This window comes from Orcinus orca, chromosome 11, assembly GCF_937001465.1.
Source record: "Orcinus orca chromosome 11, mOrcOrc1.1, whole genome shotgun sequence".
NCBI classification, from domain to species: Eukaryota; Metazoa; Chordata; class Mammalia; order Artiodactyla; family Delphinidae; genus Orcinus; species Orcinus orca.
The window spans coordinates 102,939,584-102,966,520 of NC_064569.1; the positions used below are offsets into that span (position 1 = coordinate 102,939,584).

At 44.6% G+C, this 26,937-nt stretch overlaps 1 protein-coding gene and 1 pseudogene across 13 annotated transcripts; both read right to left on the minus strand.

Annotated features, from left to right (window-relative positions):
• Positions 1 to 1,400: 1,400 nt before the first annotated feature.
• Positions 1,401 to 11,128, minus strand: LOC101282676 (glucose 1,6-bisphosphate synthase-like; annotated as a pseudogene).
• RABL2B (RAB, member of RAS oncogene family like 2B) lies at positions 10,258 to 26,937 on the minus strand. 13 transcript variants are annotated; one of them, XM_033405429.2, is made up of 9 exons: positions 26,817 to 26,937; positions 24,977 to 25,138; positions 17,790 to 17,819; positions 16,540 to 16,619; positions 15,820 to 15,926; positions 13,532 to 13,643; positions 13,094 to 13,221; positions 12,610 to 12,693; positions 10,258 to 12,425 (listed from the first exon to the last, which is right to left on the minus strand). In XM_033405429.2, exons 2-9 carry the CDS (start codon positions 25,081 to 25,083, stop codon positions 12,345 to 12,347), a joined length of 729 nt encoding a protein of 242 aa, XP_033261320.1. In that variant the 5' UTR covers positions 25,084 to 25,138; positions 26,817 to 26,937; the 3' UTR covers positions 10,258 to 12,344. The 13 variants fall into 13 exon arrangements, with proteins under 13 accessions (XP_033261320.1, XP_033261323.1, XP_033261324.1 ...); XM_033405432.2 differs by lacking the exon at positions 26,817 to 26,937 and adding an exon at positions 26,594 to 26,808; XM_033405433.2 differs by lacking the exon at positions 26,817 to 26,937 and adding an exon at positions 26,440 to 26,579.

The following is a 26,937-nucleotide window of genomic DNA, read 5'->3' on the forward strand; positions in this document are numbered from 1 at the left end:
GATATTACTCTTTGACTTCCTTTTTTTCATTTATCAAATACAGACATTTCCATATTAGCACATATGGACCCCTTCTCTAACTACGCTCCGCAGTATGGGCATTTTTGAGCTATAGTGTCACATTTCCTTCCTAGGAGGGAATTTCCAGTCTTCCATTTTAGCTCCCCCCTCAATGTGCACGTTTCCCCACATCTGGTTCATAACAAATTCATCAGTCCTTGCCAATCTAATGGATGTTTTAATCTTCATTTTAAAAATTATGAATGAAGCTGTTTATAAGCGAAGCAAGACTTTTTTTTTTGCGGTACGCGGGCCTCTCACTGCTGTGGCCTCTCCGCTGCGGAGCTCAGGCTCCGGACGTGCAGGCTTAGCGGCCATGGCTCACGGGCCCAGCTGCTCCGCGGCATGTGGGATCTTCCCAGACCAGGGCACGAACCCACGTCTCCTGCATCGGCAGGCGGACTCTCAACCACTGCGCCACCAGGGAAGCCCAGAAGCAAGACTCTTTGATCGGGCTTCATGTCCCTGTGGATACTCTAGCCCTGAAAATGGCTCACAGATCCTGGATCAGAAGCCCCTGCCCACAGGGACAGGAGGAGCAGGGAAGCAATGGATAAGCAGTACGTTGAACCAATACCGAAGGGCATCCAGGCATCCGAGGAATATGCTCACTCTTTCCCTGTGGGATCGTTAGGCAAATGATAAGTATTCTCAAAAAAATAAAATTCAGGGCTTCGGACGCGTAGGCTGTATCTGTAGGCTGTATCACCTTCCGAGTTCCCATAGGCCCCTAAGACACAACACGCTAGCAGGGACTGAATTAGTGAAAGGGATACTTTTTCTCACCTCATAAAACTAGGTCTCTTTTTAGTGTTTGCTAATAAAGGGAAACAATTGACTCATTACTGCTCCTATAATAACAGACAGGCACAAGTCAACAACTTGCCCACAGTCAGTTTGTTCCTACTTTGGGGTGGTAAGTAGGTTTGCCCTTCCCAAGAAGCGTTTCCTGTGCGGCCTTACTGACCTTTCTGTTGTTTGTTTTTACTGCTAATTTCCAACATATGCTTTGATCTTGCCCCACTCATTATTTCTTTTTCCCCAAACTCTAGAAAATTGAGTTTTGATATGTGCAATCAAGGAGAATTCATTCATTCCCGTGATATTATTCCTGGAGAGAAAGATAAACAATGCAGAGCCCAAGGCTGGGACTTGCTGGCTACCATCTGCGTCTCTCCTGGCCGGCCTGGGCACTGAATTGATCCTGTTAGCCAAGTGGTGAGCACTATGTTAAGCTCATGCTAAACATCATGCTCGGACAGACTCCAGAGCTTGGCTGGAATCAGATGATTCCTCAGTCTATATACTTTGGGAATTTGTAAGATTTCTGTTCATTTTAATTTTGGATTTTTAAATTTTTTTTTTTTTTTTTTTTTTTTTTTTTGCGGTACGCGGGCCTCTCACTGTTGTGGCCTCTCCCGTCGCGGAGCACAGGCTCCGGACGTGCAGGCTCAGCGGCCATGGCTCACGGGCCCAGCCGCCCCGCGGCACGTGGGATCTTCCCGGACCGGGGCACGAACCCGCGTCCCCTGCATCGGCAGGCGGACTCTCAACCACTGCGCCACCAGGGAAGCCCTGGATTTCAAAATTTTTGAGATAAGAATCCAAGCTTCTAACTTTTCACCTTGATTAAGATGACTTAAATCTTGCGTTATATTAAAGCACTCAAGTAAAACTATGCTCTTCATAGAGAGTAACCATCAAGACGTGGCTTAGTGATGATGAACGGGCTGTTGTATCATTTCAGCTCTGCTTTGTTCTTCAGTCACTGAAACACGGATATCAAGCCAAATATACATATTTTTCACATATACAGTATTATACCACTTTGTAAAGTAGAGGCCATTTCCTAAATGACAATCTACATTCTTAAAAGCAAATAAAAAATTCTACATATTTCTTCTTCAGTGCAAAACCTTTGAAAACAAACTCATTCAGAAAAGTGGTGCTTTACGTTTGGCTAGCTGTCTATTACCTAAATCATACAAGACACAGCTATGAGAAAGTAAAGAAGGAAAAAATTAACAATAGTGGCAATATAATAATTTGAAAATTATGTGCGTTCAACCAAATGTTAGCTGACAGCTGCAACAAACCAAACCATGATTTACTGAACATTCTAATCAGTTCAAACTTTATATTATTATTATGTTAGGAAATAAATTCTCTTATACCACTGCTATCTCCTATAGGTAATTTGTTTAGTATGATTACATTCAAGGCCTTATGATTGTTACCTCTTTTAAACTATACCACGTGTGTTTAAGTATTCTGTGAACTATGTAGAACAGAATATACTTTAAGATTAAACAGCACTTCTCTATTAAGTCTTTTTTCAGAAGACTGCAGAATCAACCAAAAATGACCTTCCATAAATTTTTTTCCACATTAAAAATGATAAATGGTTCTTATATGATCAGAAATTTTGTTCAGGTCAGAAAAATGTTACAATAAACTGGAGTTTTAGTGTTCCATAACACCTAAAATCTGTTTGTTTTATTTCTTAGTAACATTAGCATAAATCTACTTACAAAAATATAATTCAAAAGTTAAACTTCTAAATAAATTCCAGCTCCTTTCTCAGCTCTGATTTTTTTATTTACTTAAATCAGCAAATCCATTTAACATAGAGGTGAAGCACCTAAATAGTTCAAAAGATTTTTCTCTAGCTGCCTAAAAATGAACTGATTAAATCATATTCAATGCAGGAACATTATTTCAGTTCACACCAGACCCTGAGAAGGTTCCAAGAAATGCGACAAGAACAAAGCCACCAGGAGTGTCCCCCATTGTTTTATGTTCAGTAAACATCGGGATTTTTAAAATATACAATAAATGTATACTGCACCAAGACTATCAACAGAGGTGCTGAAGCCACATATGGAAGCGCGAAATGCCCTGCTTCAGATATTCTAATTTGTAAATAAATACCTATGATGTAACAATAACACGTTTCCACAGTGATCTGGGAACAGTGCCATTTTCTTGCCAATTTAATGGATTAATTTCCTTAACTAACTCTACAATTAAATACATAACACATGCTTCTTTTAAAAATGTGCTATAGGGACTTCCCTGGTGGTCCACTTGTTAAGACTCCACGCTCCTAATGCAGGGGCCTGGGTTTGATCCCTGGTCAGGGAACTAGATCCCGCATGCCGCAACTAAAAGAGACTGCATGCCGCAACTAAAAAGGTACCGTGTGCAGCAACGAAGATCTTACACCCAGCAACGAAGATCCCATGTGCGGCAACTAAGACCCGACGCAGCCAAATAAATAAATAAAATGTGCTATACACAATTACAAGACACTGGAACTAAGCTTAATCACACTTTAATTAGTAAACTCACTTTTGTTATGTTTTTGTTAAAGGAAGAACAATGTGTTGCTATGATACTTCTAATGTAATGAGTTTTGTTCAAGATTATGAAAAGTTTGAATAATTTCCCTCCAGACCATTTCATTTCAAATTTATACAGCTTGTTTAGTTACTTGACCAAGCCAGAAGAAAATAAAAGGAAAAAAGACACTCAGCCGGATGAGATAAAGAATGCTAACACGAGGTCCAGGCGCACCTTGGCTTTTCTGTCCCAAGTGCCAGCGAAAGCAACGACAGACGGGTGTACACCTAAACAGAGTGCCAGGTCAGCCCATTTTTACTGGGCTCAAAATTTTTAATCGAGTGATGAAACAAAATTCACATTTTGTGGCAAGACAAGAAACAATTAAACGTAAAATTTCTCTCTCCCGGTCTGGGCCTCTTCAGACCCTTTAGTGTGTGCTGTGCATCTGCATTAACCAGACCTCCTTAGGTGAGAACCTTCCTTCCTAATCTTGTAAGGAGCAAAGACGACCCACTACTGCCTCTGTACACGCAGATCTGGATTGTGTAAACTATCAATATGTCATTTGATATATAACACTTTGTCTCAAAAATGTATATAACTGTTCTTTGACCAAAAATTGGCCCAACAGTCCTCAGGGCTTCCTGAAAGACTGTCTCCTGGGTAATAATACTCAAATTGGCTCAAGTAAAATTTTCCATTCCTTCCTTAGATCAGCTATTGATTAACTGATTAATTAATTGAAGGGCCTCAATGAATTTCTTCAATTCTTCTTTCAGTAAGGCAGCGACACTCTGGTTGGATGATGTGCGCTTCTCTGCATAATACTTTATCTTTGGTTTTGTCTTGCTTGTCTGAAGAATAGCAAAACAGCATTTTGAAAAGCAAGTGTGAAAGTAGCTCTTTTGCCCATTTCTGTTCCCCTCTAAACTTGAAATAACCGAATTAACCTGTTTATTCTTTTCCTAGATAAAAAGAACTAAGAATAAAGAATTAAGTAAAGAATGACCAGCTCTCTATCCCCAACAACCCCCTTAGCCACCCTGCAGGCAGATCACACGGGCAAGACGGGCGTCAGAAGGGAGAGTCAGCCAGCCTGCACGCAATAGGGAAGGATGCGGAACACAGCCTCCTGCCTCGATGATTCACTGAGATTCTCCCCCCTCTCGCTTTTCCCTTTAAAAACTGTCATGGCTGAGTAGAATCTTTGGATTTGGTCTGGGGATGTGAGTCTGCCTTCTCCCCAGATTGCCGGCTTTTCTGATTAAAACATCTTTCCTGTCTACTGACACTTGCCTCTCGATTATTGGCTTTTGAGCGGTGAACAGCTGAACCTGAGTTTGTTAACAAATGTAATCATTTGGTTATTTTTATTCACAGGCAGCATTGATTTCTTTCTTTTTTATAAATTTATTTATTTATCTTTGGCTGCACTGGGTCTTTGTTGCTGTATGCGGGCTTTCTCTAGTTGCAGCGAGCGGGGGTGGGGGGCTACTCTTCGTTGTGCTGCGCGGGCTCCTCATTGCAGTGGTTTCTCTTGTTGTGATGCACGGGCTCTAGGTGTGCAAGCTTCAGTAGTTGTGTCACGTGGGCTCAGTAGTTGTGGTTCACGGGCTCTAGAGCTCATGCTCAGTAGTTGTGGCGCACGGGCTTAGTTGCTCAGTGGCATGTGGAATCTTCCTGGACCAGGGCTTGAACCCGTGTCCGCTGCATTGGCAGGGGGATTCTTAACCACTGCACCACCAGGGAAGTCCAGCATTTACTTCTTATTAGGCTGGCTGCTGTCATATTCACAGGTAATGTCCCATGTATGCAATATGATGGATATTCTTTCAGAGAATCAAAATTGTGAAGACTTTCAAATATGCATTTGTTGGTAGTCAGATCAAAACACAAGAAATATGAAGTTTTTGAAATATGATAATCATATTTTTCACAAATCTTAATCGGTTACTGGCTCAGTGTTATGCTTATGGTTTCCAGTTAAGATAACACCTCAGCCACAACAATGGCTGTACTCACCCCATCTTTATTCAAAATTGAAGTTCCACGCAGAAAAGCAATGGACTTTTTAAATGCAATAATGACTTCTTTCCCATTTTCCAGGTCTTTTATCCTACTTCCTAGCCATTTAAAGTCTGGTAATATTTCTTCAAAATAAAAATCCTTCTTTTTTTTAAAAAAATAATCTATTTATGTATTTTATTTTCAGCTGCTGTTGGGTCTTCGTTGCTGCACACGGGCTTTCTCTAGTTGTGGCAAGCAGGGGTTACTCTTTGTTGTGGTGTGAGGGCTTCTCATTTTGGTGGCTTCTCTTATTGTAGAACACGGGGTCTAGGCATGTGAGCTTCAGTAGTTGTGGTACGTGGGCTCAGTAGTTGTGGCTTGTAGGCTCTAGAGCACAGGGTCAGTAGTTGAGGCACACAGGCTTAGTTGCTCCATGGCATGTGGGATGTTCCTGGAGCAGGGCTCAAACCTGTGTCCCCTGCATTGGCAGGCAGATTCTTAACCACTGCACCACCAGGGAAGTCCCTAAAATCCTTCTTTAAGTGCAACTGGATACAAAATTTTGGAAGAGAGACTGCTGAGGCTAACATATAAACATTATTCACATCAGAATTTCTTGATTTATTTTTCCGGCAATCAAATATCCACCCCCCCGCCCCCCCCCACTAAACAAAGTTGCCAACTCATTCCCCGTGAAAACTTTCCATTGACCATCCTCCTGGAGTTCTGCCACAGCCAGCTGGTCTGCACTGGGACCTGTAGGTAGCACTATCTGAGCGTTCTCTTTCTCTGCCAGTCTCTGGGAAATTTCCAGCACAGACTCTCCTTCATATTTGGGCATTTAATGGTATAAAAGTCTGGATCAGGATCTTTTTGTTCTCGTAATGGAATTGGAGGCTTAAAACCAAACACGTGCAGAGTCAACTGCACATAGTCATGTCCGACCCCATGAAAAGATATATGTACAAATTTCAAGGTGGTCTTTGAGTTTGATTCCCTGTGAAAATCAGTCTTTTTCAGATCTTCCATGTGTCTCCTGTAATGTCCTGCAGAGAGTCTCTCTCCAGTAGGCTGGCATTCACTAAATCATTATTCCAGGAAGCATTCCAGGGTTCCACACAGTCCTCTATGCATTTTGGACTTTCTTCATCATGAGGAGATGTGATCTAAACACCAGTTTCCCAATAGACCCTTTGTCTGTTCTCTTCCTTGCAGTTGTGAGAGGCAGTAATCATCACACCTCCAACTGCTTTGAGCTCCTGGACTGCATATGATGTAGGAACTTATTTCGGAAAAAGGTACACAGAAACATCTTTAGCCAGCAAGACTGAAATGGTGAGTTTAGGAAGTCTTTGGATGCTGCAGCTGTTAGTTACTTGACCCCAGCTGTCATACCCAAGACAAAGTTTCTCAACGCCTCTCAAGGTATTTGTGCATCTTCTGTGTTGATTGGATTACTGTAAGGTCATTAATATAGCAAAACCCTGCCACCAGAGCAGAACCAAGTCCTGCAGCTCCAAAAGTCATCCAGCAACAAAGAACCTCCTTGTTTGTCCCATTCAGTAACAGATTTTCAAATTGCTCTTTTGTTTTGGCATTGTTTACTGGTTTGCAAAGGGTGGCTCAATATAAAAAATCAATCAATGTAATTCATTACATTGATAGAAGTGAGGTGGAAAGACCACACAGTCATCTCAACTAATGCAGGAAGAGCATTAGACAAAATCCAGCAGCCTTTTATAATGAAAGCACTTGGAAAATCAGGAATAGAAGGGAACTTCTACAACATGATAAAGGCCATATGAAAAATCCATAGCTAACATCACATTCAGTGGTGAAAAACTGAAAAATTTCCCCCTAAGATCAGGAACAAAACAAGGATGGCTGCTTTTACTATTTAATTCAACATAGTATTGGAAATTCCAGTCAGAGGAGTTAGGCAAGAAAAGGAAATACAAGTCACCCATATTGGAAAGGAAGAAGTAAAACCTTTTCAATAGGCACATGATATGATTCTATTTATAGAAAAACCCCTAAGTATGCGCAGGAAAACTATTAGAATTAATAAAAGAATTCAGCAAAGTTTCAGGGTACAAGATCAACACACAAAAGTCAGCTGTTTCTATAAACAGCAAGGGATAAATAAAAAAGTAAATAGCATCTAAAAAAAATCTGGAAATAAATTTAACCAATAAGTGAGAGATTCATACGTGAAAAGTACAAACATTGATGAAAGAAGTTAAAGATATAAATAAATGGGAAAAAAAAGGAAAGACATCCAGTGTTCATGAATTGGAAGACTTAATATTGTTAAGATGTCAAAACAATCTTTAGAAAGAAGTTGAAGGACTCATACTTTCCAAGTTCAAAACTGTACTACAAAGCTACAGTAATTGAAATAGTGTGGTATTGGCATAAGGATAGACATCTAGACCAATGGAATAGAATTGAGAGTCCAGAAATAAACTCATACAACTATGACCAATTGATTTTTGACAAAGGTGGTAAGACCATTCAGACAGAAAAGAATAGTGTTCTTGACAAATATTGCTAGGACAATGGGATATCCACATGCAAAGGTAGGAAGCTGGATCCCTACGTTATACTATATATAAAAATTAACTCAAAATGGATCAATGACTTACATATAAGAGCTAAAACCATAAAACTCTTAAAAGAGAACATAAGGGTAAGTCTTCATGACCTTGGACTTGGCAATGCGTTCTTAGATATGACACCAAGAGCATGAGCAATAAAAGAAAAAAAAGATAAATTGGACTTGATCAAAATTAAATACTTTTCAGGGAATTCCCTTGATGTCCAGTGGTTAGGACTCGGTGCTTTCACTGCCAAGGGCCCGGGTTCGACCCCTGGTTGGGGAACTAAGATCCCGAAAGTCACAAGGCACGGCCAAAAATAAAATTAAATACTTTTGTTCATTAAGGACATTATCAAGAAAGTGTAAATACAACCTGTAGAATGGGAAAAATATTTGTAAAAGTCATAAATAAGCATTTAATATCCAGAATATGTAAAGAATTCTTATAACTCAACAGCAAAAAGTCAAACAACTCAATTTAAAAATAAGCAAAATAGGGGCTTCCCTGGTGGTGCAGTGGTTGAGAGTCCGCCTGCCGATGCAGGGGACACGGGTTCGTGCCCCGGTCCGGGAAGATCCCACATGCCGCGGAGCGGCTGGGCCCGTGAGCCATGGCCGCTGGGCCTGCGCGTCCGGAGCCTGTGCTCCGCAACGGGAGAGGCCACAACAGTGAGAGGCCCGCGTACCGGGAAAAAAAAAAAAAGCAAAATACTTGAATAGTTGTTTCTCCAAATAAATAATACAAATGAAGGGGAAATGTATCTCAAAACCACAGTGAAGTACCACTTCATAACTACTAAGATGGCTTATCTTTAAAACTGGAAAATAACAAGTGCTAGCAAGGATGTGGGAAATTGGAACTCTTGTACATTGCTTGTAGGACAGCAATGTAAAATGGTGTAAAATGGTGGTTCCACTGTGGAAAACACATTGGCAATTCCTCAAAAGTTTACACATAAAATTACTATATGATCTTCTTTTTTTAAAAAAAATAAATTTATTTGTTTTTGGCTGTGTTGAAAGCTGCGCGCAGGCTTTCTCTAGTTGTGGCGAGCGGGGGCTACTCTGCATTGGGGTGCGTGGGCTTCTCATTGTGGTGGCTTCTCTTGTTGCAGAGCACAGGCTCTAGGCGCACGGGCTCAGTGGTTGTGGCACGTGGGCTCAGTAGTTGTGCCTCGCAGGCTCTAGAGCACAGGCTCAGTAGTTGTGGCACATGGGCTTAGTTGCTCCGTGGCATGCGGGATCTTCCCGGGCCAGGGATGGAATCTGTGTCCCCTGCACTGGCAGGAGGATTCTTAACCACTGCGCCACCAGGAAAGTCCCACTATGTGATCTTGTAATTCCACTCCTAGATCACTGTGCTATGCCCTCCTCCCACACCCCCCAATTTAAATGTTGAAGCCCTTACCCTCATGTGATTGTATTTGGAGACATGGTCTTCAGGAAGTAATTAAGGTTAAATGAGGTCATAAGCGTGGGGCCCTAATTAGGATGTCATTATGGGGGTCACAGGATATAGTCTTTTTAAAAAAACTATTTATTTTTTGGCTGCGTTGAGTCTTTGTTGCTGCGCGTGGGCTTTCTCTAGGTGTGGCGAGCGGGGGCTACTCTTTGTTGCGGTGCGTGGGTTTCTCACTGCGTTGGCTTCTCGTTGCGGGGCACAGGCTCTAGAGCACAGGCTCAGTAGTTGTGGAGCACGGGCTTAGTTGCTCCGTGGCACGTGGGATCTTCCTGGGCCCGGGCTCAAACCTGGGCCCCGGCACTGGCAAGCGGATTCTTAACCACTGCGCCACCAGGTAAGTCCCAGGACATAGTCTTTTAAGAGGAATCTACCTGAACACAAAGAGGTCATGTGGGCACACAGTGAGACGGCAGCTGCCTACAAGCCAAGAGAAGAGGCTTCAGGATGAAACCTACCTTGCCAGCACCTTGACCTTAGACTTCCCGGCCTCCGGAACTGTGAGAAATAAATACCTGTTGTAAGCCACCCAGTCAGTGGTATTTTGTTACAGCAGCCTGAGCAGACTCTGACACCAGAAGAATTGAAAACTGCTCGTATAAGCACATGTATAAGCATGTTCATAGGAGCACTATTCGCAATAGCTGAAAGATGGATCCAAACATCCATCAATGGATGAACGGATAGACAACTTGAGTTATTTAATACAATGGAACATTAGCCATAGAGAGGAATGAAGTACATGATATATGCGTGAATCTTGAAAACATGCTGAGTGAAAGACACAAAAGGTCACGTATCGTTTTATTTCATTTATATGAAATATCCAGAGTAGATAAATCCATAGAGACAGAAAGAACGAGGATCAGTGTTTCAAAGGGGCTGAGGGGAGGGAGTGTTGGAGAAACTACTAACGAGTAAGGGGTTTTACTTCAGAGTGATGGAGATGTTTTAGAACTAGATAGAGGTGACAGTTGCACAACACTGTAACTGTACTAAATGGCACTGCATTGTGTACTTTAATTTTATGTTATGTAATTTCACCTCAATGAATTATTTAAAAAAGACTCAGGGGTGGTGTTCCTGTATGTCAGGATGACATACTGCTTTAAGAAGCAGGTGGATTTGAGCAATGTATGGGCAGGTGGCCATGGATATTGCTGGCACCCTGCCTGAGCACTTATCCCCTACCTACTTTGAGTGTTGAAACTCACAGCTGCCCTTTCCCCAGGGAACTGTCCTTGCTAAAACAGGAGCCCTTTTGCCCTGGACACTACAAGTCACCCCTTCCACCTCCTCCTCACACACTTGGCCAACTGGCACAAAAAGGGCCCTGGTCTCAAAGTGGGACCATCCTTGTGGGGCAGTTTGTCCTCCAGAGCTTCCCTAGGAAGGGGGAGACTGAAGCTGGTCCCCAGCAGAGACAGAAAACTGCCACAATGAGTCATCTGAACAAGAGTTGCCTTCCCAGGCTTTGCTTCCAGGGAACCTGATGCAAAATGGTTACGTAAAGCCAATACTGATGGTGAATTATACGGTTTTTGAATTATATCTCAGTGAAGCCATTATATTTAAAAAACACTTATTAATCATTTATAATAACTAAAGGGTTGTTTCTGTTGTTGTTTTTAAAAGTACATCTCACCAGGGTAACGCATTCCTGAAATTTCCTGGTCGGGTTAAATCTGTGAAGTTGAAATTGTAAGCGTCAGTAATCTAAAGGGTAAAAATGCTTGCTCTTGACTCCCAAACAAACACCCATTCTTTTAAAAACACTGAATTCCACGGAAATGGTCTCTGTGACAATCAATCTAGAGATAACACGACAGGTCACGGCAGTCTCCCCTTACTAACGTGGCTGATGATCCGCTCGTTCTCTTGTGACTCTTTGCTCAGAGAAATCCATGCCCACAAAGCATGCACATCTATTCAACGTAAATAAAAATAAATTTTAAAAATGGAAATGACGTACAAGATGATCATAAAAGCATCCTAGTGAACCACAAGTCCTGGAGATAAATGGAAAAGGCAGCATGAGAGTTCTCAGCAGCCCTTGCCACCCAAGGAGGTACAATGTCCACACTAGTCCTCAAGAAAAATGAAGGAAATCCTCCCTTGTTGAAATAGGGGTTTTAAAGGAAGCTTTCCGAAAGTCAATTTTTTACAATGCAAACAGGTGTGCCTTGTGGTGTGGCTGTATTGACCCTCGATGTTTACAACTACGATGTCTGTGTATTACTAAGTATGGCCAGAGCAGTCGCCTGCTTTCACGTGATGTTAACAACAAACTTGGGCCTGTGATCTTGGCCTCGCTGTTCATCAATGTACTGGCTGTACCTAGAAGAACTCTGGAAAAACTTACGGAATGAACAGCTCTCTGTTCAAAACCATTTTCTTAAAATGGTTGGTTTCGTTGGGAGACTAGAGGAAAAAGGATAGTCAGGAATTAGAAATCATTCCCTCGGTAGAAATCATTCCCTTGGTAGAAATGCAACGAATAGGCCCTGAGGTCAGTTCTGGGAGGGGGAAAAAAAACCACCTAAATTTCCTTTTATTTAAGAGACACACACAGAATGTTGCCCAATTTTCTTCACCGTCCCACATAACCTGGAGTGTCCATCCTTAATTCTGCCCCAGGGTCTGGTGCGGACCCCTTCCCTGCCCGACTACAGGGGAGGGAACAACTGTGACGGGTCAGGTCTCACGGGCCATGGCAGTGGGGGAGCAAATGGGATGGTTGGGTCTGTAGGAGGCATAGCAGGGGATGGCCTGGAAGAATGTCTCACGTGAGAGCTGAAGGACTGCAGAAGGGAGGGGTATTCTGAACTCCCCCCCTCCCCAAGTCGGCCGTGGAGAGAGGCCTCCTTCTGTGGCTCAGGAGGGAGATGGGCTCTCGACGTGGCCACGCGGCTCTTTGCCCAGCATATCCTCCTCCTTCTGCTCCAAGCTGATGCTCTGTGAACAAGGTTGCAGGTGAGGCCTGGCCTTGCATTTGACCAACTGTGGCTCTGACGCCTCTAGGGGCAGTGCCCTCGACGAGCGCGTGTGTCCTGCAAAGTCGGTCTGTTGGGTCATGCTCTGCACCCCTATGAAGGGAAGCCGCTTCCTCTACGCCACCTGACATCCGGGCCTGACCTACCTCAAGCTCCTGCAAAACCTCATCCATGAAGTCCCGGGAGTTCTGTTTGTAAGACACAGCTAATCGAATTGCATCGCTGAAGAGCTGGAGGTAAGGTGAAGGTGGTGGGAAGGAAAACAAGGCCGTGGGGCCAGTGGCCTGGACTCTGCCTGCCCTGTACCCACTGGCCCCGCTCCCATCATATGTCCCCACAGTACTCCACCCTAAAATCAGCAAGGTCACTCCTCAATTCACCTTCTCCCTGTCACCCTGACCCCATGCATGGTCAATGTACCTTTTCTTCACCAAGCCCAACCCACCACCGCCCCTACTGTCAATGCTCACACGACCCCTTCCTGTCACCACATGCTCAGCACAGCCCCCAAAACAGTGCCCGTCCTCTCCACCAGCCCTGCAGCCAGCCCTTCTCTCCATCGCTTCCCTGGTAACTTCAGCACCAGGCCGTCCCCGGCCTTACGAGACTGTCTCTGCAGTCTCCCATTACCTTCACAACGTTGGTACCATCAGCAGCTGAGACAAAGTACAGGGGCAGGGAGAACTTCCTGGCAAAACTGAAGCTTTTTTGGGTCATCTTTATGTCTGCTGTAGAGAGAAGGTAGGACATGGGCCTGTCTACAAAGGCAAAGGGAGAGAATTTTGCAGGGTGGGTCACTGGAGGTCCCCATTCTAGGAAGAGGGATGAGTAGGGACAACCAGGGGACGCGTCTGAGAAAGAGTTCATTTCACTGGGATCTGTGTCTCGAGAAGGCAGGTTGCCTCACTTGGATCCTTACTGGGAGGGCAGTGATGGCAAGAAACCAAGGGCTGTGTGTCGGGAAAAAGAATGGACCATTGACGGTTCGCTGGCCCAGGAAAGGAAGAGGAAACGTGTGATGGTGGGTCCCCCATGAATTGCTGGCACCCAGATGTAAGGTGGCCTCACCATCGATTTTATTGGCCACCACAATGCATGGAATCTCTGGCCTGAACTCCCGAAGCTCTGCATACCAGGTGCTCAGGTTCTTGTAGGTGATTTTCCTCTGCACATCAAATACCTGCAAGTAGCAGAGGAAAGAAGACAGCCCAAGTGCATCAGTGTCTCTGCATGCCACCCCCAGGTGACACACACACAAGCAGGCAAACACGGGCTTGGCAACTCGGACCACGCACCACTCTGAGTGGCCTCCCCTCTAACCACAAGGGCTATGCCTTGCCCACCCTTCTCACCCTCTAGAACCTTCATCCGGTCACCTTATTTACCTATTTTAACCGGATTTTATCATTTTACTTATTGATAAGTCCGTTACAAATGGTAAGCTTTTTGTTTTTTTCGTAGTCTAACTACTGCTTAAACTTTGTTTAAAAACTCCCTTATAATGGGACTTCCCTGCTGGTCCAGTGGTTAAGACTCCACACTTCCAATGCAGGGAGCGTGGGTTCCATCCCTGGCTGGGGAACCAAGATCCCACATGCCACGCGTGGTGTGGCCAAAAAAACCCAAAACACCTCCTCTATGATAATCTTAAATGTTTCTAGAATTTCCTTTCAGTTATTTTGATTTACTTTTAATTATAAACTTTTAATTTTGTATTTTAGACTTTGTAGAAGTACTTTTGTCTTTTATTATTCTGTAGCTTATCATAATTTTATTAACTTTCTATAATTTATAGTTTTCACCTATTGAAAAGTGCCCGCAAGAAGCATGAGCACTGTGACTGGCTCTAGGGCGGGGAGGACAGAAGCCCTAAGATGCTTCACGTTGCTGCTACAGGGATCCTTCAAGCCCCTCGCAGGAGCTTCTCAAAGGCCAGCTTTCTGTTGCCCAGACACCCTCCAGAAGAGACTCACATGTCCAAACCGCCCCAGCACAACGGTGGATTGAGATGCACAACCCTGTAACCTGCTGGAATGGCAGATCTTACTTCTAAACAACCCAGCCCTTCATGGGAGTAACCATGTCCAGGGCCAGGGATTCCCCCTGCACGGCAGTGGGCTCTGGTCAGCAGCTGTCACACCTGAGGCAGCAGGAGGTCCACCTGAGAGGCTCTTCTATGGTACTCTCCAGGCCCAATTTCAATAAATGACTACTTTGTCTTGAATTCCCAATAAAGACTTCTTTTAAAATACGCTTGTAATGAAACTTCCGGAATCTGCTTCACACCTCCCATGGCTGCCTGCCATGGTGACTGTCAGTCACACTTTGTCCAGGTCTGGTTTCCTGAGCTTCCTTTCCTTGTTTTGAGAGCTGAGGAGCTGGTTAGGCTGAGAAGCATACCCTTTGGGGTTTCAAGGTGGAGAGTGGAACCCCAGCTCCCTCTGGGACTATCAGGTCCCCGTGTGGTCACGAGAGGCTGAGCGCTTTCTACCGGCAAGGCCCCCTACAGCAGGCTGGGGCTGGTGGTAGGCACCTGCACATACAGGTATGCAGGGAGGCTGGCAGGACGAACACCCCAGGTCTCAGAAGAGGGCCCAAAAGGAGCTAGTGGAGATGTGTCAGAGGCAAGAGGTCACGACTGCTGGCACTAGTCTGCCCCCATTTGCCTTACCCTGTTACCCTCTTTTGTTTTGTCCCATTATAGGTACTAGCATTAAATTTTGGAAAATTTCAAGAGATCTTGTGCTTAAGGGACAGAAGAGCCTGAGAAAGGAGCCAGTGAGTTTGTGGGCAGGAGGTCCTAAAGGACACAGGTTTACAGTTCCTCTCTCTATTCGTGGCCCTTGCCATAGCTGAGTGTCAGGCTCTCCTGCGGCACCTGTCACCCACTGGCTACTGGGCTGGACCTCTGAGGGCTGTGCTCTAGACAGCAAAGTGAGAGGCTGAGACGGAGGAGGGGGCCATTTTGGAGGGGAAAGCTCCCTGGGAACCAGAGCCTGCTCAGCCCCAGCATCTGCCCCTAGAGAGCAGCGGATGAGGGAGGCCTCCATTAGGGAGGGACTGTGTTGGACTCTTAGATGCTCTGCCTGATGATGAGGCCCTGAACTTGCTCCTCCCGCTGGAATGGTGGCTCCACACATCCCCCCACCCCCCACCCCCCACCCCTGGAAGAGAAGCTGGCTCTGGCGTGTTCTCACTCCGAACCTCTGGGAAGCAGGTGCACTCTGAAGCCTGCGCTAATCCTTCCCTCCAGCACCCAGCCCTGGTGAGGAGGGCTCAGTCCTGCTGGGCCCTTCATCCCTTCACCCCTCAGGCCAGACTTGCCCAGAGCCTTTGCCCTCCAGTTGGTTTCATACCATGATGCAGGCGTGGGCCTTGTGGTAGTAGGAGGCGTGCATGCTCTGGAACCGCTCTTGGCCTGCTGTGTCCCAAAAGTCTGCAATGTGAACACAGCTCTGACTGCCTGATGGGGGATGAAGGGCAGAGAGCCCCAGACGCTGAGCATCTCTGTGCGGTGTCTGTGTTCGGAAACACAGGCACCCGTGGGAGGATGGGGAGCAACGGAGACCACACAGCTCGCGGGTGTGTTGTCAGGATGTAACGCACCTGGGCGTGCGTGGGGGCGGGTGAGAGGGAGACCCAGGGCCAGGAGGAAGGAGAGTACAGACAGGGAGCCCCAAGAGCGAGAGGGTCAGTGACCTCCTTCCCCCACCTATAAGATGCAGGACGCTCCAAGGTCACAACTAGGCCCAATTCCCATGTGTGCTGATCACAGAGGGTGGACACAGTCAGGCCGGACGTGTGGCCTGGCCAAGGGGAAGGTTGTGACCACATTTAAAGCCAAACTCTTCGTGGCAGATGACACTCAGACCAACCCTGTTGTTTCTTTACACTGGCTGAAGAGCACCGGAACAGAACCCTGCGTGCTTCCTCCCACCCTCCCTGGCTTCCGGGCTCTCTGGGTTGTACCTATCACCCTTCATCCATGCCTGGGGTCTCATTTCCCCCTGCTTGACTCTCTCCCCCACTACTTCTCCCTCCTGAGAGGTGGTGTGGCTCGGCACTGTGCTGCTCACCCACAAGGACGGTCTTGCCGTCCACCGTGGCCGTGTGCTTGTACAGGGTCAGGGCGTGTGTGGACAGCTGCCGGGGCTGACTGCACTTAGGTTAAGGGGCAAAGATGAATGAAAAGAGACGTAAGCAAGGTGCTGGGGGGGCGGCTGCTGGGGGGATGGAATGGGCTCTCTCTCTCCTTGTTTAAGAAGTTATTTAGATTTTAAATTGAATGAGTGTTGCAGACAGAGGATCAACTTCAAATATCACAGGCACAAGCTCCATGGAAAGGTGAGGGGTGGGAGAGGTTGGGATTATGTCCTGGCCACCTAAGTCCAAGGGAAAACATGGAATGGAATTTTACAGAGCAGCTGTCTGAAACAGCATCACGTAGTTGGCCAATAAGACTGCGGGGATGCCCCAGCTCCCCATGGATGGGGCTCTTGCAGGCCAGAGAGGAAACCCAGCCATAAGAAGCAACATGACAGTTCCAGGGAAAAAAAGTCTTCATAAGCCAGACAGCTGACAAACTGTTTATGAACTGTAGTTTGCTTTTTGCAACCCTATCAAAAAGCTTGGGGAATAACATTTCCTGAAGCTGCAAGATGCTGTGTGGTTTAACCATCGGAGCTGGGATGATGCAGGTGGGTGGGTGCAAAGGAGAACTTGGTAGAAGGTGAAGTAAGATACACTTAGAGTCTACCACGGGGGGCTGGGGCCCCGGGCAGGGAGCAGGGGGCTCTGGGGCTCTTCTCACCCCCAGTTCTCAACGGACTCACTCGGGAAGCTTTTAAAAACCATCCCAATTGTCTCATTCCAAACCTGCACAATGCAACGATTCACGGAAGGAGGGTGGGGCTGGCGCTTCCTATTTTACAAAGTTGACTCATACCAGAGAATGTTTAAACATTAGAGAGCCCAAGCTCTGAGGTCAGAGATGTTAAGTGACTTGCCCAGCGCCAGAGCTACTAAGAAGGAAGAGGTGGGGTTTGAGTCCAGGCATTTGACGAGGTACTTACTGTTAGCCATTCCACTGCTTTCCTAATAGAAAGCAGATCCAGATGTGAGTAAGCTTGAAAATATGCAGCACCAACTACATGTGATGCCACGTGGGTCAGCTGGTGAGAAGCCAGCATGAAATGAAACCTGCGAATTTACTCACTTATCCCTCCTCCCTGGACCGCTGGAGCAAAGGGGTGGGCAGTGGGGCTGAGCTGGCCTGAGGGTGGAAAGGGCCACAGGAACAAGGAGCATTTCAAAACTTGAAGGATACAATCCATCCATGAGAAATCTCTCCATAAGTCTGTAAGGAGAATGTGCAAGTGGTCAGGTGCATCCCTCAACGCTCCTGCCTGCCCCTGTTGCACCACCCAAGGGTTGAACACTTGGAAGCCAGCTGTGGCTTCCCCCCTCCCACTCCTTCCACAGCTACACAGTTTCCTTTCAAGGACAATGCCCAGGAACCACCCACCCACCCTCTTTCTGACTCCCCTTAAGTTCCTGACACCCTTCGGCTATAACGCTGACCCAGCACCCACAGATGCTTTCCCTGTGGGCAGGGACCCCAGTTTCCTCCTTTTAGGGAATAAACAAACTGTGGTACATCTATAATATGGACTACTACTCAGCAATAGCAAGGAAAAAATTACTGATATACCCAACAATTTGAACAAATCTTAAGGGTATTATGCTGAGTGAAAAAGGTCACACGTTGTATAATGCCTTTTATACAATGTTGCCAAGATGACACAATTATAGAGATGGAGAATATTAGTGGCTACAGGGGTTAATAGGGGTGGTAGGAGGTGAAGTGGGGTGGGTGTGACTATAAATGGACAGCAGGACCGAGGCCTCTGCAGTGATGGAATAGTTTTGTATCTTGAGTCCAGTGATGCTTACACAAATCTACACATGTGACAAAATGACACAGAATTATACATATGCATTGAACTAATGCCAGTTTCCTGATTTGATCTGTACTACAGTTATGTAAGATATAACCACTGGGGAAACTGGGTGAAGGGTACACAGGCCCTCTCTGTATTCTCTTTGCAACATCCTGTAAATCTGTTATTTCAAAATGAAAAGTTAAGAAATAAACAAAACAAAACAAAACAAAACACAGACTGGGAGAAGCTACGTGCAATGCCAATCACTGACAAAGAATTAATATACAGAGATTATGAACAGCTCTGATACGTGAATAAGAGAACACACACACAACCTGGGTCCTAAGAATATGAACAGGCAATTCAGAAGAATGGCTAAAAAACATATGAAAAGATGCTCAATCTTGAATGATTTTAATGTAAATTAATGATTTTCATGCAAATTAAAATAAAATGAAATAGCACACACATCCTTCAGATTAGCAAAGTTGAAAAAGTCGTATGATACCAAATGTTGCACATTTTGTGGAAACTCTTGTACTGTGCTGGTAGGAGTGCGAACTTAATATACTATTACTTTGGAGAGCAACTGGGATAAGTCAAAGTTTGAGCTAATCCTAAAACTGGGCAATTTCACCCCAAGTCTAATAGACTGTGTGCCCAAGATGATAGGCATAAAAATATTCACTGCAATATTGTGTCTAATACCATAAAAATTGTAATTTCATAACTGTTCTTCAACAGAAGAATGGACAAATATATTTTAGTACAAAAAAATTTAAAATAATTACTGAGTGCTTGCCATTTGCCAGATACTATGCTAGGTGCCATGATATAACATTTAACAAAACAGAGGAAAATTCCTGTCTTCATGGAGCTTACAGTCTAGTGGGTGAAGACAGGCAGTAAACACACACTTAAAATATATATAGCCACGTGTATGGTCACTGGATTTAGAACAAAAGCATTACTGCAATTCAACAGGGTAAAGGATTGTTTTATCAAGGAATGGTGTGGAAACAAATGGATATCTATGTAGGAAAAAAATGAACATTACTTGAGGACATTACTTAAAATGGTGGAGTATGAAGTTCTATGGGTCACTCCCTCAACTGAAACAACCAATAACTGGAAAAAATGATCAGAATCAACTATTTCAGAACTCTGGAACCTGACTGGACACAATGACCAGTAGAGTGCTGGATAAAAGGAGAGTGCTGGTCTTGTGCAAAAGAACAACACGCACAAACCAGCAATGGTCACCCACTCCTCAGGCCCACTGCAGCTAGGCAGTGACCCGTGTTCCAAATGTCTGGCTCCAGTAGAGATACTTTCCTCAAGAAGTTTGGCCGAGGAGCCGGATCTCAGCTCTCTTAGGCTTCAGAGTCTTCCCCTGCTGGCATCTATTGGAAATTTAAAGGGATAGGAATACCTCTTTGTTTCTTTCCCCTTTTGGAGTCAAATATTTAAGGAAATCTTTATCAGGTCACTGTATGATCACAGATAATGGAATAGAAATATCAGTGACCACACACAAGAAGGAATATACACTTTGCAAAAATAGTATATGGAAAAGTTACAAGTGGATACTCCAGCTCTAAACAAGCAGAAATCAGCTATACCCGAGGAGTGGAATATCTGAGTTCCAAAGTCACCACATCAAAATACTCAGAATGTCTAATTAACAACCAGAAAATTACAAAGCATACAACGAAACAGGAAGGTATAGCCTATTCTCATGATAAAAAGAATTTAACAGAAACAATACCTGAAGAAATCCAGACCCTGGAATTACCAGTCAAAGAAGTTAAATCAATTATCTTAAATATGCTCAAAAAACTAAAGAAAACCATGGACAAAGAACTAAAGGAAATTAGAAAGCAACATATAAACAGAATGAGAGTATTAATAAAGAGATAGAAATTATGAAAAGAAACCAAATGGATATTCTGGAGCTGAAAAGTACAATAATTTAAATGAAAAACTCCCTAGACAGTTTCAACAGCATATTTGAGAAGGCAGAAGAAAGGATCAGCAAACTTGAAGATAAGGCAACTGGAATTATCCAGTCTAAGAAGCAGAAAGAAAAATGAGTAAAAATGACCAGTGCCTAAGGAGCCTATCAGACAACATAAATCATCCTAACACATGCATCATAAATAGAAGAGGGGTGGGGGCAGAGAGACTAGTTGAAGAAATAATGGCTAAAAACTTCCCAAACCTGATGCAAGACATGAATGTACACACCCAGGAAGCTCAACAAACTCCAAACAGGATAAACTCACAGAGATCCACATTATAGGCAAAATGTCAAAACTCAAAGACAAAATCTTCAATAAGATAAACAGCTAACTTCTCATCAGACACCACTGAGATCAGAAGGCAGTGGAATGATATATTTAAAGTCCTGAAAAAAAAATTGTCAAAAAAGAATTCTATGTTCAGCAAACTATCCTTCAAGAATGAAGGAGAAATTAAGACATTCCCAGATAAACATAAGCTGATGTGACTTATTACCAGTATATCTGTCCTATAAGAAATGGTACAATAAGTCCTTTAGGTTGAAATGAAAGGACACTAGACAGTAACTTGAAGCTGTATGAAGAAATAAAGATCTTCAGTAAAGGTAGCTACACAGGTAAAGATAATAACCAGTATTCTTGGGCTTCCCTGGTGGCGCACTGGTTAAGAATCCACCTGCCAATGCAGGGGACATGGGTTCGAACCCTGGTCCAGGAAGATCCCACATGCTGCAGAGCAACTAAGCCTGTGTGCCACAACTACTGAGCCTGTGCTCTAGAGCCCAAGAGCCACAACTACTGAGCCTGTGTATCACAATTACTGAGGCCCACGCACCTAGAGCCCGTGCTCTGCAACAAGAGAAGCCACCGTGATGAGAAGCCCGTGCACCAAAACGAAGAGTAGCCCCCATTTGCAGAAATTAGAAGAAAGCCTGTGCGCAGCAACAAAGACCCAACGCAGCCAAAAAAAAAAAAAAAAACCCCAAAACCAGTATTCTCATATTTTTGGTTTGTAACTCCTCTTTTTTCCCATGATTTAAAAGACAAATATCTAAAACTATAATTGTAAATCTATGTTAATGATCACAATGTATAAAGTTGTAATTTGTGACAAAACAATATCAAGGGGAGGGATAGAAATATATAGGAGCAGAGTGTTGGTATACTATTATAACTAAACTGGTATTCAAATAGGCTGCTATAAATTTTAGATATTAATTATAATCTTCAAGGCAACCATTAATAAACAACTAAAAAAATTATACAAGACAAGAAGGGACTCAAAATAGTACACTGCAAAAAATTAAAAAAAAGAAAAAGTAATGGAGTACTTGAGGAAAAAAAACTGGAGACATAAAACAAATAGCTAAATGGCAGAAGTAAATCCTTCTTTATCAGTAATAGCTTTAATTATTGTTGTTGCAAATGAGAATAGATAAAACTCTCCAATTAAAAGTGAGAGATTGGGAGTGTATATTAAACAACATGATCCAGGCATGTCCTGACTGTAAGACACTTGCTTAAGCTACAAGGTCACAAAGAAGTTGGAAAACAAAAGGATGATAAAGATATTGCATGCAAACAGTATTCAAGAGAGAAATGGGGTGACTAACTACAGTCAGACAAAATAAACTTTTAAGTGACAAATGTTACAAGAGACAAAGAAGGACATTATATATTGATAAAAAGTTCGATCTATCAAAAAGATATAAAAGTTATAAACATATATGCACCACACAACAGAGTCCCAAAATATATGAAGCTAACACTGACACAACTAAAAGGAGAAATAGAGAGTTGCACAATAATATATTGAGATTTCAATACCCCACTTCCAATAATGAGTAGAACAATGAAACAGAGGACTTGAACCACACTAACTAGGTCTAACAACTGACATACACAGAATACTCCACCCAACAATAGTAGTATACATATTCTTCTCAAGTGAACATGAGTTAGGCCACAAAAAAAAGTCATAATAAAATTTAAAAGACTTAGATCATACAAAGTATCTTTTCAAATAAAATGGAATGAAACTAGAAATTAATAACAGAAGAAAAACAAGAAATTTCACAAAAAGGTGGAAATTAAATCAAATAGGGAAGATTTAGTCAAATTAAATCAATAACATAACTGTACATCTTTAGGTAGTAGACATGAAAGAGCAAACTAAACTCAAAGTTAGCAGAAGGAAGGAAATAATAAAGATTAGAGTGGAGATAAACAAAATACAGAATAGAAAGACAACAGACAAAAATCAGTGTAACCAGAAATTAGTTCTCTGAAAAGATCAACAAAATCAACAAACCTTAGCTAGACTAAGAAAAAAGAGAGGACACAAATGATCAAAATCAGAACTGAAACTGGGGACAGTAACATCAATTTTACAGAAACAAAAAGAATTACAAGAGAATACGATGAACGAACAAGCTGGATAACTGAGATGAAGTGCACAAATTCCTAGAAACACACAAAGTACCAAACAGACTCAAGACGAAATAGAAAATCTGAGTAGACCTATACCAAGTAAGGAGATTATATCAGTATTCAAAAATCTCCCATAAGGAAAAGTCCGGGACTGGATGGCTTCACTGGTGAATTCTACCAACCATTTCATGAACAAACACCAATCCTTCTCAAACTCTTCCCAAAAATTGAGGAGGAGGGAACACTTCATAATTCTTTCTATGAGGCCAGTGGTACCCTGATTCCAAAGTCAGACAATGACACTACTAGAAAAGAAACCTACAGGCCAATACTCCTCATGAATTTAGTTGTAAAAATCCTCAAAAAAATCCACTGGCAAAGCAAATCATATTAAAAGGATTATACACCATCAAAAGGACCAAGGGAGATTTATTCTCAGAGTATAAGGATGGTGCAACTTAAAAAAATTAATCAAACATATCATATTAATAGAACAAAGGAAAAATCCTACATATTCATCTCAACAAATGCAGAAAAAGCATTTGACAAAAACCAACACCATCTCATGACAAAAACTAGGAATAGAAGGTAATTACCTCTAGGATAAAGGCCATATATGAAAACCCCACAGTTAATACTCAATTGCAAAAGACTGAAAGCTTTCCCTTATAATGAGAAACAAGAAGATGCCTACTTTTGCCACTTCTATTCAACACAGTACTGGCAGTTCTAGCCAGAGCACTGTGATGAGAAAACAGTTATTGTGAGTTGCTTCCTAGACATTTTACAGCATGACAATCCTGCTCACACCTAAAGTCTGGACATTTAGATGAGGACCTGAGTTTAGGATTCCCGCCACAAGTTCCTGCTTTGCTTTTCCCAGGGCACCTTTTAAAATAAACAGACTTGAGGCTGAGAAAAGTTAGTGACCTCTGCCCCAATCAGCAAAGCCCCTAGGGAATTACTGACAGCTACCTGGGTCTAAGGATATGTTAATAACAGATAAAAGTGGAAACCAAGGTGGAACTGGGGCACCTGGGTATAAGACTAAACTAGGCATCTGGTTAGGGGCAAGTTTACCCTCATCCTGCGAAGGCAGAAATGGATGTGTGCCCCACTGGTCCAAGACAGCTGAGAAACAGGCTCACACCCTGTGGAGACAAGCTGCCAGCACTGCAGAGCCTCCCTTCAGGGGAAGTTCCACGCCTGTGCACAGAGGCACTGAAGTCAGTTAAAAGAGTGTGTCAATCTTTACACTGGGACTTCCCTGGTGGCGCAGTGGATGGGAATCTGTCTCCCAATGCAGGGGACACGGGTTCCATTCCTGGTCCAGGAAGATCCCACATGCCGCAGAGCAACTAAGCCCATGCGCCACAACTACTGAGCCTGTGCTCTACAGCCCACGAGCCACAACTACTGAGCCCGTGTGCCACAACTACTGAAGCCCGCGCGCCTAAAGCCCACGCTCCGCAACAAGAGAAGCCACCGCAGTGAGAAGCCCACTCACCTCAACAGAGTAGCCCCCGCTCACTGCAACTAGAGAAAGCCCGCTCGCAGCAACCAAGAGCCAACACAGCCCAAAATAAATAAAAATTAAATCTTTTAAGAAAAAAAAATCTTTACGCTGATTATAGTCAGGCATCATTTCTATCCACTCTTCTCAACTCTGAGTTCTTTCAAGACAGTATCTTCACCACCTTTCTTCGACCTGTCGCTGGTTGTGCCAGTCACACTTCTCACACTTTCCTCTCCCCATTCCCACTGTCTGCATCTTGCAGTCTCTCAGCCCCATACCACACACAGGAATACCCCAGCTCTCACCTCACCAGGACTGCTTCAGTAGTCTCTAGGGTGACCGGTCCCATACTTTCTGCCAGGACTCATGGATAAAGCTCAATTTCCTCAGTCCTGTGACTTGCCCCTGGGGACGCCCTCCTCCCCAAACACACACAGCTGCTGATGTGACGCTCCCTTGTTCCCCCATGCAGACCTGGGCTCCAGCCAAGACTACTCTCTCACCACTCCCATAGAAGCCATGCTCCTCTATGCCTCTGGAGGATTTTTCTAACAACCTAGACCCACTCTGGGCCTGGCATTTCTTCCCTAATCTCCCAACATACTTGGACTTGCCCACAGCGCTGTCCCCCAGGCAGATGATTTTCACATTGTCATCGGCATCGTATTTCTCTTGGTCCAGCTCACAGGGTTTGGCTCTGTCCCCGGCCATTGGCTCCTGGCTGTAGAAAGGGGATCAGCTCAGGGGAGGGGGGTCTTGTCACCGTCTGGGAAGATCAAGAAGAGGCTGTTGTTAAAGAGATGAGAAGTCCCCTCCACCAAATCCACTTCCTCTTCCTGGACAGGGGAGACAATGAGCTGACAAGAGAGGGGCCCAAGGAAACACTTACATCCTTCTCTATTCACCACCCACCTGGCTAGCACTTGCTGAATCATGGGGCTGTAATCTTGTCCCCACCCAGATCTTCTGAGAGTGGTTTACCCTATGTCATCTCTTTACTTCAGCTATGCTCAGAACCACAACTCCCACTCCCACCTGGAGAGACTATTCTAAAGCCATGTTGAAGCTTTGCAAGTTTTACCTACAAGCGTTTTCTCACTTGTAAAGCAGGGACAAAACTCAGTGCCCACATCACATGATAGAGTTGAGACACTGTCTGACAAAGAGGGCTCTGTAAGCCTGAATTCTCATCACTGAATGACAGATCACACAGCCAAAGAACCCTAACCTGTATTCCTGATCCTCTACCTCATGCTTCTCACTTCCACTTCATTTTCCATCATACTGCCATCAGTAGCTGCCTTTTCCTCTCTCAACTAGGCATTCCCCAGACCCTCTTCTCTAGGGTTATTTCAACCTCTACTGGTTTTAGGTATCTCCTAAATGCTGATGATGCCAAATCTGTATCTCCACAGAGATCGCTTCCCTCAGTGCCAGACTCAGGTATGCAATTGCCTACCAGATTTTGAATAGCGAACTATTCCACACAGGCAAAAATAACCTGTGAAACCTAAGCCCTGCCCACCCCAAAGTCGCTCCTCACGTTCCCTGTCTGTACAATACATCACCAGCCACCCAATGCCAACATCGAGGCGTAACAATCTCTAGCTCTATTCCACTATCCTCATGTCCTTAAGCCCAAATATAACTTCACAAACATTACTGGGAATGTGCCGTAGTCCACACTCTGAGTTAACTCGGCACACAAAAATGATGCAACGACAACGCAGCATCAGTGCTCGCACTTACTGAGGGTTCATCACGGGTACATCTTGCACCCGGATAGGAGACACGATGGCAGTCTACTGTGGCAAGAGCTATGACAGACGTGCACACAAGGGTGGAAAATACCGACAGGACCCCTGAGTTTCCCTAACTGCAATGCTACTGTTTCTGCTCAGGTAGGGACTCAGCCTTCTTTACCGAGGTACCCTCAGCCTCAAAAGCAGTGACTGGGAAGTGGCAGATGCCTGATAAGCATAATGAGGGGCTGTCCCTTCTACCTCCACCCTGAAGCTGGAGCGACCTGTTCGGAAGCCAAACGCGGCCAAACCCGTTCTCAAAGACCTTCAACGGGTGTCGATGTCCTCGCCACCCAGTGGATAAGTTCTCTTTCACTCAAGTAGTTTTCGGGCACCAAACAGGTCTGAGAACCACTTTACCCCCGCAGCCAGGCTGGGCTGCCTTCGCCCCCCCTCCCCCTACCGTTGCCAGAACCCACTGTCCCGTTCTTCCCCGCACTGGCCAAGGGCCCGAGGACGGCCTTGGAGGGGCGGTTCCCACATGCGAGGCCGCCACCCGCGCGACTTCGTCTTCTCGGCCGTTCCCGGGCGAGGGCTGGAGACCAGGAGCGCCGCAGGTCGGTCCGCCCACGGCCAGCCGCCCTCAGGGCCCCGAGTCCCCCTCGGATCCCGCCCCGTCCCGGACCCTGCCCTGTCTCGGACCCCGCGAGTCAGCCCGGGTCCCAACCGCGGTTCACTCAGCTTCCAGCGCTGCCCGCGTCCTCGCAGATGCTACGCAACCGCGCAAGGACCCTAGGAGGGCTGCCCGGCCAAAGGCCTGAAG